Source organism: Triturus cristatus, chromosome 1_2 (genome assembly GCF_964204655.1).
Source record: "Triturus cristatus chromosome 1_2, aTriCri1.1, whole genome shotgun sequence".
Taxonomy (NCBI): Eukaryota; Metazoa; Chordata; class Amphibia; order Caudata; family Salamandridae; genus Triturus; species Triturus cristatus.
In genome coordinates, this window is record NC_140580.1 from 1,058,121,557 (window position 1) to 1,058,138,081 (window position 16,525).

Here is a 16,525-nt window from a genome sequence, read left to right on the forward strand (position 1 = left end):
TCTACATATGCATTGCAACTAATTCTGTGCAGACATCAGTGCACCTATTCTTGGCATGCAGGCTGTGCTTGGCCCTACTCATGTGGATGACAGAGAGTAGAGTAAAGGCCGCAGGCTGTACAATGCAGGCTTCACAGGACCTTGTGCCGTTGCATAGCAGGCAGAACTGAGAAGACCTTCTCTAACAGGATGCTCGCATCTATGCATTATGGACATATTCTGTGCAGGCCTCACTGTATGTTGTACAGATCTGTTACAGCCAGGTCTATACATTACTTGCTGAGCCCTGTGCAAAGGGTTGCCAGACAGCACTGAAGGGGTCACAGGCCGTGTGCAACAAGTTGCACTGGACACTATGCAGGAATATGGCTGCCAGTACAGTTTATTGGACCTTATGCATATTTGCGTGGCTACCTATAGAGTCCATATTTCTCTGCTCCTTAACCCAAGTGCATGCCTGAATGTATTCTGCAGACCTGGTTGCTCTTTGGAGTGCAGTTACAAAGTGCAGTTTTCACTGGCCATCACACAACATGCAGTAATGGGAAGGCATTCCTGGACCTTGTGCAGTGGACAGTATTTTGCAGGTTTTTTTGGCCCTATTATTACAGGCAAACTGAATTGAGGTTACGCAACTGCAAACTAACAAATGGAGTGCAGGACAAATATATTCAACATCCTGATGAGGGGTTACGACCTGCTACAGTGATCATATCTGTGCAGGCCTAATGCCAGCAAACAAACTATTCAAGATATTCCATGAAATTTCTGTTCTAGGGATTCAGAATGATCTACGTATCACAACAGACCTCCAGTCCTACATTGAATCAAATACTGTAATTGAATCAGAGATGCAGCCACCAAGTAAAGGCAGCCATCCCACTTCTACTCTTTGGCTAAATACCTTCAAGCCAATAGACCTGGTCCAATTATTGAATGGGGTTGCAGAAGTCCAGACCTCAGGCAGCCTAGCACACCCATGTTCCACATGCTTGTTCAAGGATTTCCTCTCTTCACTGGCCCCTGATGCGATTGACTTCATTGGTGCATCTTTCCTGCTGGGCTCCGTCCATCACCAGTTGAAAGAAGCAAGGATCACCCAGCGCAAAACTTGTTTTCTGAGGACCCCATGGTTCTGTCCAGAGACAAACTCAAACGTGCCTTATCCAAATAAAGTAAGGACCTAGAAGGACAGGCCATACTGCATCTCCAGGGGCACATGGAAGCCAACATGTGCCCTGGTGGATAACAAGGCTTTGGACCTTCATGAGGGGCACAGATTTTCTCATGTGTAATTTAATAAACATCCTCAAAGGTCTTTCGGCCTGTAATGAAAGAAGACCAGTTGGTGGCCTTGATTCTACTTAATGTATCTGCTACTTGCAGCACATTTGATCGCCGAGCACCATTCAACTCATTGAAGAAGGGACCGAATCATAAGTAGCAAAGTGAGGACTCTGGAAGACAGGTCATATTGTAGATCCGAGGGTTAAGATGTCAAAGGAAAGGCACATGCCAAGGCTCATCCAGAAGGCTTAGCTCACACATGATTGGAGAATCAACATCATCAAAAAAAATTAAGTAAAGATGCTTAATGCTTACTCCAATTCCAGACTTTATCTTGTAAGACCACCACTAGGAGGAAAGATGATCACGGTGGTTTCCTGCTCACCTGTATCAACAATTACTAAGACCTAAGAAAGGAGCTCCATATCCCATGTCCTAGGATTGGGATGGGCACTTTGTGGTACCCGTGGTCACTGCGCCACTTTGTCGTGCTGCCATACCAGGTTTCCAGTAATAAAGAAATTCTGCCAAACATGGTAGGTTTCAGGGGCTAAGTCTCTCACAACCAATCACACCTCCAGCTTTGGATCAGATAGAGACTGGCTGTTTACCAGCCATTGTGGTCACTTGTAACATGGACATGAGCTTCACTGGGTGAACTCGTCACCCTTTAAACCTCAAAACTTAAGTGCCTGAAAGCCATCACAATGAGAATTCAGACTTAGCCTTGTGAATTCGGACAACAGCCAGCTTTTGTCCACTTATCCACTATTGCATGGAGGTGACTAGAATAAGGTAACAAGGCCGTTACATCATCATATATTATTGGGGGCAGTTGGTGAACTGTTTTTTTTTTCTCCTACACGTTGTCTATATTGGGAGAAACCTGAGAGGCCAACTCTCTTAAAGCATTTTTTTTATTTCACTTCAAACAGTGTGCCATCCTTCACGGATTTGTGTCATCAATAACTCTCCCATGTACATTCCACACTTTCCAGGAAATTAAAGACCATGGACCACACGAGGGGGAACTCAATTACCTGAAGGTACTTTTCAAAAAATAAAAATAAAAAAATAACTCGAAACGATCTGTTTTTAAGGTTTAAAATACCACCTCGTCTTCTCTTCCATCTTTCAACCCTACCTCCTTCTACCCAAAGTTTCATATTGTTTAAAGAGAAAAGTCTTCAATTTGTTTCCACCTGACAAGAGATGCTGGCTTTAACCCCTTCAGCGCTGGGCGAATTCCGCCGCGGTGCTGAAGGGTTCGAGCGCGGGCGGGCTCATGACGGAACGGTTCCGTCATGAGCACAGCTCAACCGTGGCTCATGACGGAACCGTTCCGTCATGAGCATGGAAGGGGTTAAAGCTGCTTTAGTTTCAATTTAGTTACAGGAAAAATTAGAAGGATGTCATGATGGGCCTGCAAAATAAATGAATTGTGGAATTATAGGGCATATGATAGATCAAGGGACATAATTGGCTGCTGGGGCAGACAGTTGACATCATTCATATCAAAGAAGGAGCTGCTGATTAAACTAAATCAAAAACAACAGTTGATGGACAGAATGCAGAACAATGTCATACATTCACCCCAGTACAGAGATCTGGGCCTAAATCCATCGTTTTTTTGGTCACCATGCCGTTCCAGATTGAACCCAGTCATATGCAAATCAGTCTTGACCCTGTGCCTCATGGGAACAGTCCAGCCCGAACTGCCAAGCCAGGTCCTCCCTGGACTGGAAACAAGCATCCTAGGACCGGTTTGGGGGTTTCACCCCTCTTCAGCCAGGATAGCTTGATTCCAGTGGCATGGAAAGCACGGGACCCACGTCTGGGCATACCCTTCCCACTTGGGGTGACAAATGCAAAAACAACTGTTGATGGACAGAATGCAGACGTGGGTCCCTTGCTCACTGTGACACTGGATTCAAGCTAGCCTGGCTAAAGAAGGGTTGACATACCCTGAAACCGGTCCCAGGATGCTTGTTTCCGGTCCAGGGAGGACCTGGCCTGGCAGTTCGGTCTGGACTGTTCCCATGAGGCACAGGGTCAAGACTGATTTGCATATGGCTGGGTCCAAACTGGGGTGGCGTACTGGGCAAAAGAATGATGGATTTAACCCAGATCTTTTGACTGGGGGAGAATGTTTGCATTGTCAGCATTCCGTCCATCATTTGTTTGCTGTAACACGATTAAACTAAATCAGGCACTGCAAGCCGAACACTATTTCAGCCAAACATGGCGGTAAATATGAATGCCATATAGCAACTATTCTCTTGCCCAATCATTGATGGTAACTTCTAGTGACATGTTTTAGATATAACAATCAAAGACACTGGTTACTCAAGATCAAGGCAAATGGTTCATGTGTGATGAAGGAAGTCTGGGGTTTCCCAGGATTGGTCCTAACCTCTAACCCTAATGTAAAAGTGGAACATAGCTCCTTCCCATAGGTTAACTGATCAAGGAGCCGGAAATTTGTCCAGGGGGGCTGTGTGCGATAGCCATTGTGTTTCTTATTCGACATCCATGACCAAGAGAAGACCCTCAAGTATCATCTTACCGGTTGTAGAAGGAATTGATAAAAAATACATAAAAAAGGAATGCTGAGACGTTCATGGCAAGCAACATAGACATAACACCTGGGGATTTCACTATGTCCTCACATACACTTGTAACCTCAAGACCCCGCACTCATTCGTAAAATAAGTTATGATCTCATCAAGATTCCAATCACCCACCTGGACATGGACTCTTGTTCCCTCCACACTGAAATCAGAGGAGTTCTCTATTCAGCTCACTCGCGTGGGACAAAGTCAGAAAGCAGTGAGGAACACTATGGCCTCGAAGCCAGAGTGATGGATCAACACGACTCTATCCTCAGGTCTCGATTAAATAGGAAAGCTCTGATGCCGGAAAGTGAAGAATATACTCCTACATTCAGATGTCTGCTGGGTAGGCGTAAGGTCCTGGCAATGGTTGAGGATCTCACTTTACTTTCTCACCCCTGAGCCATGTGTTGGTGGCCCTGGTTGCAATCAAACCTGCAGGGATGAAGGTGGAGCTGCGTTCCCCCGGACATCTTACCTGCCTGCAGCAGTAGCAATCATTGCCTGGACAGATTCAAGACTGGATGGGCGGTAGAGACACAGGTGATCTGGAAGAGTCTGGTGGTGGCTTGTCCAGCTCTTGGACCCTGGAGGGTCTCTTGCCTTTGAAACACTCAGGACCTCTCATTGGAATTATCCAATCCCTGCTGCATCCTTACTGGAGAGGCCAAGTTGGAGCCCAGCACCAAAGGCTGCCCAACTGGCACACCCCTCAGTGCCATCCTCAGACAGCAACAGCCTCAAACAAATGACTGAGACTCACTCCAACATTCTTTCTTCTAAGCACATACAGGCACACCCATGAAGATGCTCAGCGAATCAGCTGCCAATACACTCCAAACGTCATGGTCGCCCTCCGTACCCTCATATTCTCAAAGGAGATATGGGTTGTTCTGGAAGAAAACGGTAGCAAAGACTGCATGCGGACAGCTAACGTCTTGTTTTCATCTCCCACCTTGGCTTTCCTAACTAGTATCCTACTGTGTCACTCATATGTCAACTGCGCTGTCGATCAGGCTGTCGAAACATCAGAGTACTACTCAGTGCCTGCACCTCTCCTCTCCAAACCTCCTATTCTAAATTCCCTCAAAAAAAGATTTACAAAACACTCCACAATAATTTGAAAATCCAAATTTATACAGCAAACCTTAGTATGGGTCTTCAACTCGCCTTCAGGCACATAAAGAATCCATTTTTTAATATTTTCATGACATAGTGCTTGGGAGGACCAAACTTTCCATCACCCACACCAGATCTTAAATCTGCTTTATGGCTTTGGTTTTCTCCGTCAAGATTCACTCCTTTTTAATTTATGGTCATATTTGCTTGCACAACAACAAAAGTATACTTGACTTATTTGCAACTTTCCTCGCAGAAAATTTGACAGATGGGGTTCAATCTCCTCATTGGTCCACATCTTTTACGTCAGTTACAGCGGTCAATAGTGGGAGACTATTGAAACCAATATGTGTGGGAGTTTAATGGGCATCACGTAGGGACAGTAGTTTCTATGCAGATGTTTCTGCTTGTGACCTCAGTTCTTCGATATTTACATGGTAACCAAACTCACTACTGATCATTTAATAAATATTCTAATTTTATAAGTTGAGAAAGTTTGCCTGTTATCCTTCCTCTTTTCAGTCCTGCAGCACATCTGAGTTTTCAACCAACTCATCCGAGTTTTCAATCAACGCTATTCATTTAATACTAAGCAGTTGTCACAAGGAGGGGGGGAGGTAAAGGGCGCCTGAGAACCAGGTAACCTAGGGGGCGCCCCATGTTCTCGTTTACGGTTACAGGTTAGGCCCAACACTGTACAACTCTTGGCTCCCTCCATCACATGCCTACCACCCGCCTTTCCCATAAACTGACAGCTTCCATAATCTCCACCACTGTGGGAGCATTCAACCATTCATCCATTCATCCATTGGAGAACCTGCAAAATGGGAGCAGGCAGCGCCAGTCATTCCCAGGAAGTCCTCAGTCTCAAGGAGCACATGGGAGCTAGAGGGAGGAAAAGCATTTTAGGAGGGCAGACATTCAGTTATGGCTGTGGCCCCGGTTTTCATAGTATTTATTTGTTACCAATTTCCCTCTGTATTTATCCATTTTATGACTGTTTTTTGCTCCTCTTCTCGGTTTTTATTCGGCTTGTAAAATATTGATTTTCTCTCTGTTCAGGAAGAGCGCCGTGAACGGGGCCAGCGGTGTCTTTCTTTTTGTTCCGCTTTGTCCAAACCCCTTCGCCTGGAAACATTGGCGTCTATTTCTGTAGGAAAGAAAGCAAGGGCGCCCCGCTCACCTCTTCCCAGAATATGGGATTGGACTCGTAGCCACCCACGGAGAGAGCGTCGCCCTGGAGACGGAGATAGACCGAGGCGTCGTGGTCTCGAACATTCGGCATATTCTAAAAATAAAGAGGGAACTCGTTAGGAGACAGCACGCGGGGCGGCTTCCATCTGAGGAGAGCGGGCTTCACTGCCCCGCCTCCCCCGGCACTCAGTCAAATGCCGGCACATACCACAATAGTCACCATAGTCCGTGCAGAACTGTATGCATACATTTGGTGCAGCTTCACAATCGACCACAACATGCTCCGACGCAACACCACAACATTGTAACTAGTGCATTTTTTTCCACTTGGAAGTACTGTTATCCAGAAAGTGGTATTCCCAGACATGGGCCCCATGCGCACTCTTCATAACTCGCGGGACACCCTCTGATGAGCCCAAATATGACGACCCTCGTCAGAGGCACCTACTTCTTCCATCTAGAGGGGTCCAACTCCTAGCCTTGCAGTGCAGGCTTTACGGTCCCACCATGAGGGCGAAGACTTATTTGTGTATGGCTGGTCTCTGCAGTGGAACAGTGGCTGAGTACTATAGACTAGAGTGTGGTCACAAGCACTCCCAAGTGGCACAGATTCATTTAAGCATTCCCTTCCATCACTTTGTTGTTTATTGCGGAAATAGAAGAAAGGCACAGCTTTCAGCCATATTTCAATAGTGAAAGGTACAACCTAAGGTTATTTTTGAGGTCTGGGAGAAAGGGGGAAACAGAAATATATATCACACGACCTACATCAATTCATATTTGACTAACATAGCTCGATGGGCTTTTCCTTGCTGAAACAATCATTAAATACAACAAAGATACATTTATTTATGGCTTTATTTATTGCAATTTCTTTTCTTTGGTTGAGACATAGATTTTTTTTTTTAGGATAATATATTCTTGTACTTTTTTTAAAACATGGAAAAAGCTCTGGTGTTTATATATACAGTGCAATTCATAAGTCAATTTGACATCATATAAATCTTACCTGTAGCCAAAATAAACATATTTGTACATGTCCCCGTATTGTGAACCAACCTTCATTGCGTCATATCACACGTCACACTCCATCTCATCCTAGCATTCCTAACACACTCATCGAACACATAGCTAGTCCAGCTTTCATTGGCATGCTAAAAACCCCATGGTGAGAGCCTTTCACACATTTCCATGGTCATGCTGCCAGCTGGGGGTTCAACAGGCCCACGTACGTTTCAGTGGCTCTGATTAACTAGAATCCACCTTCTTCAGGAACGCTTGTTTTCCATTATTTTTGTGTAGCGGAGGTAAGATTGGGAATCGGTGATTTATGCACTCTGGGTAAAGACGCGCATGCTGGAAATACAGGCAGGGCCGGCTTTAGGGCAGTGCGACAGGTGCGGCCGCACAGGGCACTGACCTGGGGAGGGGGCGCTGACCTCAGGGAGGGGGCGCAATGTTTAGCAATAACTCATGATTGGAGAGATGAGGGGCACTTATGACCAGTGGTAGTGAGAGAATCAGAGGTGGCAGTCATGGGGTCTGGGGCGCCAAAAATGATTGTCGCACCAGACGCCACAAGAACTAAAGCCGCCCCTGAATACAGGCACATCCGGGGCGTTCTTTTGGAAATAACAAGGACCCCCTGTAAAATATTTAGGTCAATTCCTAGGACAGGGCAACAAACACAGTGAAGAGTATATTCCTAGGCAATCACAATTGATACAGATATCAGCCACTAGGTCAATTGATATAGAACTAAAAACATTAGAAAGACTTTTAATAAGAGCCAGACCCGCAACACCTGGGTCGCTCTCCCTGCCTGCCCCGCCCACGCTACAGTTGTTAAGTGCAGACATCCCGGAGGAACTCGTTGGGATCACTATCTGTTTTAAACATTACGAGCGGAGAGCTCCTGGACTCACTTCTTTACCGTTACTCCTCGCCGGACCCGCTTCGCGGGTCCCGCTTCGCTGCCTTTGCCTTCCGGACTCCTGCTGGGCTCTTCTGACTGCTGCTGGGCTTGCCTGCCTCCTGTGCCTCTCACCACCAAACAGCGGTAAACGGGACCACAGGGCTGCGAGCTGACCCGCAGGGACTCAGTGTACCAGGAGTCCCTGCGTGAGGTCCAGACCCGCAACACCTGGGTCGCTCTCCCTGCCTGCCCCGCCCACGCTACAGTTGTTAAGTGCAGACATCCCGGAGGAACTCGTTGGGATCACTATCTGTTTTAAACATTACGAGCGGAGAGCTCCTGGACTCACTTCTTTACCGTTACTCCTCGCCGGACCCGCTTCGCGGGTCCCGCTTCGCTGCCTTTGCCTTCCGGACTCCTGCTGGGCTCTTCTGACTGCTGCTGGGCTTGCCTGCCTCCTGTGCCTCTCACCACCAAACAGCGGTAAACGGGACCACAGGGCTGCGAGCTGACCCGCAGGGACTCAGTGTACCAGGAGTCCCTGCGTGAGGTCCAGACCCGCAACACCTGGGTCGCTCTCCCTGCCTGCCCCGCCCACACTACAGTTTATTGCGGGATACTGTTCCCGCTGCGCGGGAGCGCGCGGGAGCGCCCGGGGCTAAGCCCGGGCAAAGGGCGGGCCGTCTAAGGCCGTCCAAGGACGTACAGGGACGGGCCGGGCCCTTTCTCTTATATTCGGGATTCGAGGACTCATAGTATGTTTTAGTTACCAATGTGATGAGATATTGAATGTAGTTATAGTGTGTAATTGAAGTTTTAAACTTTTATCTAATTTATATTTTAGATTGTACACATTATTCCTTATTTTTAGTCTTATGATGTCCTCATCACTAAGAAAGGGTAGGCGGGTCACAGTAAAGTCAAGTAGTGTTAAAGCCACTGGAACCTTAGATGATTTTATCACCCGTGCCACGGGGATATTAGATAAAGAAATTGCTCTTACTGAAAAGCGTTTGTCTCTGGACTTAGTTACGGGGAAGAGTTCATCTCTGGGTCGGTTTGCATCTGTGGTCACTCCTGAAAAGAGCATAATAAACGACTTGGAAGCCAGCCCAAATTTAGCAGTTACTCCAGATAATCAAGAAATATCTATGGGCGATGTAGTGAACGGTCCAATAGAAGATTGTTCTGTATTGAGCAATATTGGGGATGGGATCCAACACCCTAATTTGACCCTGTCGGGCCCCATTTCCTTACAACCTAAAGTTTCGGCCTCTGTTTCAGAAGTCACAAAAATTAGTAAACGTAAAGGAGGGGGAGGTCACTTGAAGGGAAGGGTAACACGTATGGGAGACCCCGGTCATCTGACTCATTGCTGCCAAAACAACAACAATAAAGCTTTGTTAACACATATTGAGAAGCTGGTAAAAAGTCTCTTGTCGCCCCTTATTGAGAGAACACAAATTGTTAACCTAAAATTGGACCAATTAGAGCACTTAATATCAGTTAACACACATTCGCTGGAAATTTTGGCTAACAATAGCAAACTCCCACAGGCCCAGGGGAATTGTATTGAAATAAAGAAGGGGGCTCACAAAACCTTTATTCCAAAACCAAGTAATCCGCCCCAGCCTATTGCATCTGCTGATTCCCAGCGAACCCCTGTACGATCAGTCCCAACTAGACCTGTACTGGTGGCCGATGGGGACTCTCAGTCAATATCGATCATGGCTATAGCAGCAGCACCGAGCTCAATTACATCTAAGCCAGTAGCCTCATCTCAAGTCAAACAAACTCCACTGAGTGGCCCATTAGTTCTGGATGAAATGGCACCTCCAAGTAAACCAATATGTGTGAATATACCCCCCGAATCTGCACCTTTTATGGCCATCCTGACAGGTGTCCCGGTGGTCGCACCAAATAAACATGAATCAAATCAGGATCTATCAAATAAAGTCACATTCTGGCTCAACAACAATAGACCACTCCCCCCAGCCTCTGGTACAAAAATATTAAACGTACGAAGGGTCCCTTGGGTTGGTCCAAGCAAGAAGGATTTAGAGGGGGACTGTATCCTAATTAATTTTAGGGACAGGTGGGTCAAGGACTTAATCTGTAACAAAGCAAGGTTTGCTAGAATGGGGGATATCCAATGTATAGGTCTTGAATATTTTTATCCCAATTTGCATCATGTTCCCCTTAACCTTCGCTTTCCTGGGTCGAGAGTGCAGGGTAATAATTACTCTGGATGGACTCAGATTAATACTATATCTCGACCCCCTCAAAATTATCCTGGTTTGTGGTACCAGGGTGATGGATCTCTCATGGGGCCAACAAGTTTCAAAAATTTTGGGCAAACCCCCTATGACCAATCAAGAAGGAGATTTCAGGGGGAGGAATACCTAGGGTGGATGCCAAATAACAATATTCCATTAAGAAACCGATTTGACCCACTGGTGGGATTGGAGGGTTTAGATTGACCATTAGACAAGAAAAAGGAAAGGATTCTATTTACCACAGATTTGGTCATGGGGGAAAACGGGGGGACAAGGCAGAAGGATAATCAGGTGGTGGACGCTTTCGACCACAATGCTCGACCTAATATGCTTTCGGATACTCAGACTGTTAGTAACTTAGCCTGTGAGCTAAACCCACCAATTATTGGGCCTGACCTGGCAACTCCAATAAAGTCTGCGGACAATAGCCTAGGGGAACCTGGGCTGTGTCTAATCTCATGGAATATTGCAGGTCTTGCGGGTAGAATGGAGGATGAAGCTTGGCTGGAGCATGTGGGTGGTCAGGATATCCTGTGCTTTCAGGAGACATGGAGTAGAGCGGGTGGGGAAATTGATGGTTTTCAATCTTTTAATGTTTTGGCGGTCCCATCACCAGCTGGGAGGGCAAGGGGTGGGATAATGACAGCTCTCTCCATCAAACTAAAGAACCTGATAACCTCAAAAATAGTGGATACTCCTTGGTACCAGTTGCTCTTGTTGGAAAATCTGTTCCCAGAGCCTGTGTTGTTAATTAATTGGTACCATAATGTTTTTGATAGAAATGATGTATCTACAATTCAGAGTTTGGAGGAAGCAATATGTAAGGCTCGTAGTGATCGAGCTTCATTAGTAGTTATTTGGGTTGGTGATTTTAATTGTACACTGTGCAATTTTGGTGGTTCCAATGTCTGTGGTATCAATGATCTAAATGAACAGCCCCTGATGCATTTTAAACACACGCCCCAGGGGGACGCTTTAAATAATATCATTATTTTAAATGATTTATGTATGGTAGAGCCCTGGGCTGCCCCAAACATATCGCCAATACCAACCTTTCAGGGAACAAGAGGTGCAATGAGCACTATCGATTTTGTATTTGTGTCCAGTAACTTTCTTCATTATGTTAATAGGCTTGAGGTAATAGCAAGTGCCGTAAGCGATCATAACCCTTTAATGCTATCTTTGAGTGCCCCTGCTAGTAGAAAACATTTGGTTTGGGAGCAACCCATAACATATAATAAAAATCAGGGAGTCACTATGAAGTGGGGGAAAATAAATGCTGAAGGCCTTGAGGTAGAGATTCTGAACGTTTGTAAAACTGAGATCGAATCATGCCTGTCTCCGACGTCTGATCCAGACAAGGTCATTGGGAGTTTTGAAAAATTATGTGGGCACGTGGCTGAGCACCTTAAAAAACCAGTGGGGAAAAAGAATTTAAGGTGTTTTAAATGGTTTGACTCCGCATGCTCTGCCTCACACAAATCCTTAAAAGCGGCCCTTATACAAAAACTAAGAAATAAGGAACTGATAAGATCGACTAGAAGGGCCTATAAAGAGGCCATCTCAAAGAGGAAGCAGGAGTTGAAAAATCGTGCCTGGGACGATCTAGAGAAGGCCTCGGAGTTAAAAGATAGTAGGCTCTTCTGGGAAGTAGTAAATCGTCCCTTGTTTAAAAGTGACACCAAAGAAAGTATACTGACGCAGATTACTGGTGAATCTTGGGAAGTTCACTTTGGTAAAATCTTTAATCCCAAAGCCTTATTACTTTCGGATTTGTTGGATGATGTAGGGGATTTGGTGGTACCATCTTCAGCTTCGCTTCTTAGCTCTTCACTTACACTGGAAGAGGTTGAAGAAGCTTTGAGGAAAGGCATATCATTAAAAGCACCGGGCCCTGATGCTGTCCCTTTGGACTTTTTTAAACATAATATTGAAGCTTGGGCACCTTTATTATTGAATGTTTTTAGGGCTGTTGTTCTTGGTCGTATCCCTGTATCGTGGAAGGTGGCAGTGGTGGTGCCGATTTTTAAGAAGGGCGATAGGTGTGACCCCCGATGCTATCGCCCCATATCCTTGATCGATGCATCATGTAAATTATTGGGGAGGGTTATTTTGGCCAGATTAGAAACATGGGCTGACTCTGTTGGTCTAATTGTGAACTCCCAGTATGGATTCAGAAGTGGGAAGGGGACAGTTGAGCAGTGCCTGAATTTGGCGCTAATTATTGGCAAGTACATGAAGGCAAGGAGTTCTGCAATTTACCTTGCCTTCATGGACTTGTCAAGCGCCTTTGACACTGTTTGTAGAAGCAGGCTGTGGCAGATGATGGACGATATGGGCTTCGAAGAACCCCTGGTGACACTTCTCCGCAGACTACACGCAGCAACGTCCGTGGCTATAAGATTCGGACCTGGGGGTGAAACAACTAAACCTATTCCCTCAACTGAGGGGGTGCGTCAAGGCTGCATTTTGGCGCCTTTCTTGTTCCTAGTATATACAAATGGACTAGAGAAGTACTTGTTGGACCACTGTTGTGATTTTCCAAAGGTAAACGGTAGGAGTATTCCTATACTCTCATATGCAGACGATACTGTTTTAATGACCCTCACTGGAAACAGCTTGCAGTCGTGCCTAGATGCCTTTAACACCTTCATGCTGGATCTTGACCTGAAGGTAAATTTTGGAAAATCTTTTGCAATGGTCTGTGGTCCAAAAGGAACAAAACCAAGAAAATTTGTGGTGAATCACTCTACTATTGAAAAGGTGGAAAATTTTAATTACCTTGGAAATCTTTTCAATAGCAAATTAAGTTGGGCCCCTTTAATGAAGGCTCGAGTCCAGAGTGCTACCCGCTCCATAGAAGGTCTTTTTCGCTTCTGTGGTAAGTTGGGTCAAAAACCCGTTGCGCACCTTAAAACTCTTTACATATCTAAATGTTTATCTGTGGCTACCTACGGGGCAGGAGTATGGGGGATCGAAAACCCCTCAGTGGTACAAGTGATGGAAAATAAATTCCTAAAACGGGTATTATTGATCCCATCGGGTTCATCGAATAGCTTCTGTCATAATGAAATGGGAATGACCAAAGTGACTGACATTATTCGTCTGTCGCCCCTATTATTATGGGGCAAAATATGGTTATCTGACGATTTGCAGCTCTCGAGAGAAATTCTCTCAGACTGCTTGAGCCTGGATAATGCAAACAAAATCCCCTGGTTGTCATACGTCAGTGACATGTTGAATAAGATAGGTTTGGGTCATGTTTATGAAAATCCTGTAAATATCCAGGGAAACATAAAAACCCAAATTAAGTCAAATTACTGGAAATTTTTAGGCTCACCTTGTCTGGGAGGCCCTATTGGCTATGTACCTAAGTTACAGCATCAATTTTATCTAACTTTTACAACTAATGTCCAATGGCGGTTTTACCTCACGAGGTTTAGGCTAAATATCCTTCATTTTCTTTTTGCCTTTCCTAAACAAGGGGGTTGGTGTGAGCAGCTACCCCCTTGTCCCTGTAATGACAGAGTTAGCCAAAGTACTATACATGTTGTCCTGTTTTGCTCCTTATATCAAAATCCAAGGATTAGATTTATTAAGCCTATCCTGAAGGGGCGGCAACCATGCACCTATAAAGAAGGCTATGATTATTTGCTGTCATTATCTTCTGTTGATACTTGCTGTGCCATGTTAAATTTTATACGAGTTGCACTTCAGATTAGGAAACGCTATGGATAATTTAGCTGTAGAACTGTGCTTTGCCATTGGATTTGTATTTATGCTGTATGATGGATTTTTTGAATTGTAATCTTTGTTTTATGGATGGATCACCTTATTGTGTATTATGTTTTTTAACTTTGTGCTTTTATGATTCATTGTATGAATCGAATAAAGATTTTGAACCGAACCGAACCGAAGAGCCAGTGTACCATATAGTAATAAAGTTAAAAAATAATTTTTTTATTGTTGTCAACATAAAATCGTGTTTTATATTTAAATCAACATATAACTAAAACACAATACAATTTCTAAGAAAATATACACATTTTATAAAAATATATTAACAAAACTTTAGCAAAATACAGACTAAAATGCAGATACAATGACATAAAAAGATTATTCAATGAACACAATGCAAAATAATGTAAATAAACCAAAATGTAAACATTCAAGATATACGAAGTTGCGGCAATAGATTATCTTCGACGCACGTTTCGGCGCACTAGCGCCTTCGTCAGGAAAGCCACACAATTTTTCCTGAAAATCAAAGGTACACTGGCTTAGACAATAAAATGACATGATTATAAAGATGACATAGTAGCTAATGTGATTAGCTATAAGATTAAAATTAGCTCTTCCAAATTTATCGAAAACATACTAAAAGTAAGTGCGAGAGATTGAACAGCGTGGTAGAGAAAGGATGATAGTAGTGACTGGGCGCTAAAGTAATGTCAAGAATTTCTGTCATGCGAGGGGAGGAAAACGGTAACCAGCGTAAACGGACTACATCTCCCAGGATGCTTAGCGGTTGAGAGGTTATGTAAACAGGAGAGCTGTTACATAACTCAAGGAAAACACGCCCTTATGTAAACAGGAGAGCTGTTACATAACTCAAGGGAAAACACGCCCTTATGTAAACAGGAGAGCTGTTACATAACTCAAGGAAAACACGCCCTATAAAGGGAGGAACCGGGAGGTACAAGGCTGTCGGATATTGTGTTTACACCGACGTACCTGCTTCGTGAAGAGCAGTGTTCCGGAGTGGTGCTCCAGTAAGGCAAGAACGGAGGTAGGTCGAGTCGTTACTCCCTGGGCCGTGTCTTGCCCCATCGTCACCTGTGAAGGACCCGGAAGCTCTACCGGTCAACCATTGAGCTTCGCTTTTTGACTCGGCTGAGTCAAAGCGCAGTGGCGCTTTTGCTGGTTGGAGTCGTAACTCCCAGCCCGACCAGAGATACAGGGACTGCCAGCTGTAACGCACACCAGGAGGTGTTTGCCGCGTTACAGACTCGTAAGTCCACAGGATCGATCGAGCGGCTGCTCTCGGTTCAGTCTTCTTGCTTTTGATTGGGGTATCGGTGACGCATCACCAGGAGGTGACTCCGCGTCCCGGTGCAGTCTGAGGAAGAGGTTGAGCGGCTGCTCCCTTCAGGTAGAGACCCCGGCTGGGTGTTTCCCTGACTCCTCGATTCTCCCCAACACTCGTCGTGCCCCTCACAGCCTACCGATTGGCATTGTCGGCCATTTCATTTCTGCCCTCTGTTGGCATACGCCGGGATCGGCGTATATGCAGAGGACGGTTAGGACCATCCGTGCTGTGGGCTGGTAACGTACTTAGCCTGGAGGATTCCAGTGACTATAACTTTTGTTTATTCGTTGTATTGTTTTGCCTTCATTAAAATAACTAACCCTTCACAAGTGGTTGCGTCCTCATTATCGTGTCTGTTAAACGATCCTGGGACGTTCAGGGCGTTACAAAATATCCGACCGTAATAACACTAACTGTCTCCCGGTCGATAACAGACATGGCAACACTTGATGATGTGCTGGCTGCTTTAGCGACCGTGCAAGTTGAAGTGGCTGCCTCTAGGCAAGAAACAGCCGATGTAAAAGCCAGACTGGATGCTATCCAATTGGACCCGCTCACGGCCAGCACCTCCCTCACGAACCAGACCCCTGCGGTAGTAGTGGAAATGCCGGTAGCCATCCCCTTGGCAACACCAGAGAGGTACAGTGGGGATCCTAACACAGTGCAGGTATTCCTCACACAAGTGGCGCTACATTTATCGTGCAAACCAAAGGCGTTCCCCACGAGTCAGGCTCGTGTGGCTTTCCTTATTTCCTATTTGGCTGGAAACGCGGCACAATGGGCCGTACCTCTGGTGAGCAGGGACCACCCCATCTTATGTGATTGGGGTGCTTTTCGCGAGAAATTCCTGAAGGTATTCGACAGAAGGGCTGACTCGTACACGGCGGACCGTGAAATGCTTGAGTTGAGACAGGGATCCAACGACCTGGTGCAGTATCTCAACGCGTTCCGACGGCTAGTTGCGGAAACCAAGTGGCCTGTTGCTAAACAGACGGCGCTCTTCCATCACGGGCTGTGCGATGAGCTCAAAGAC

At 45.5% G+C, this 16,525-nt stretch overlaps 1 protein-coding gene across 5 annotated transcripts in view; it reads right to left on the reverse strand.

Moving 5' to 3' along the window:
* Positions 1-16,525, reverse strand: part of SARDH (sarcosine dehydrogenase) — a 613,955-nt gene that overhangs the window by 476,893 nt on the left and 120,537 nt on the right. For all 5 annotated transcript variants that reach the window (XM_085612553.1, XM_085612590.1, XM_085612570.1 and 2 more), the window contains exon 7: positions 6,202-6,306. In XM_085612553.1, the coding sequence (XP_085468679.1) occupies positions 6,202-6,306 (105 nt within the window). The remainder of the gene's footprint in view (positions 1-6,201; positions 6,307-16,525) is intronic.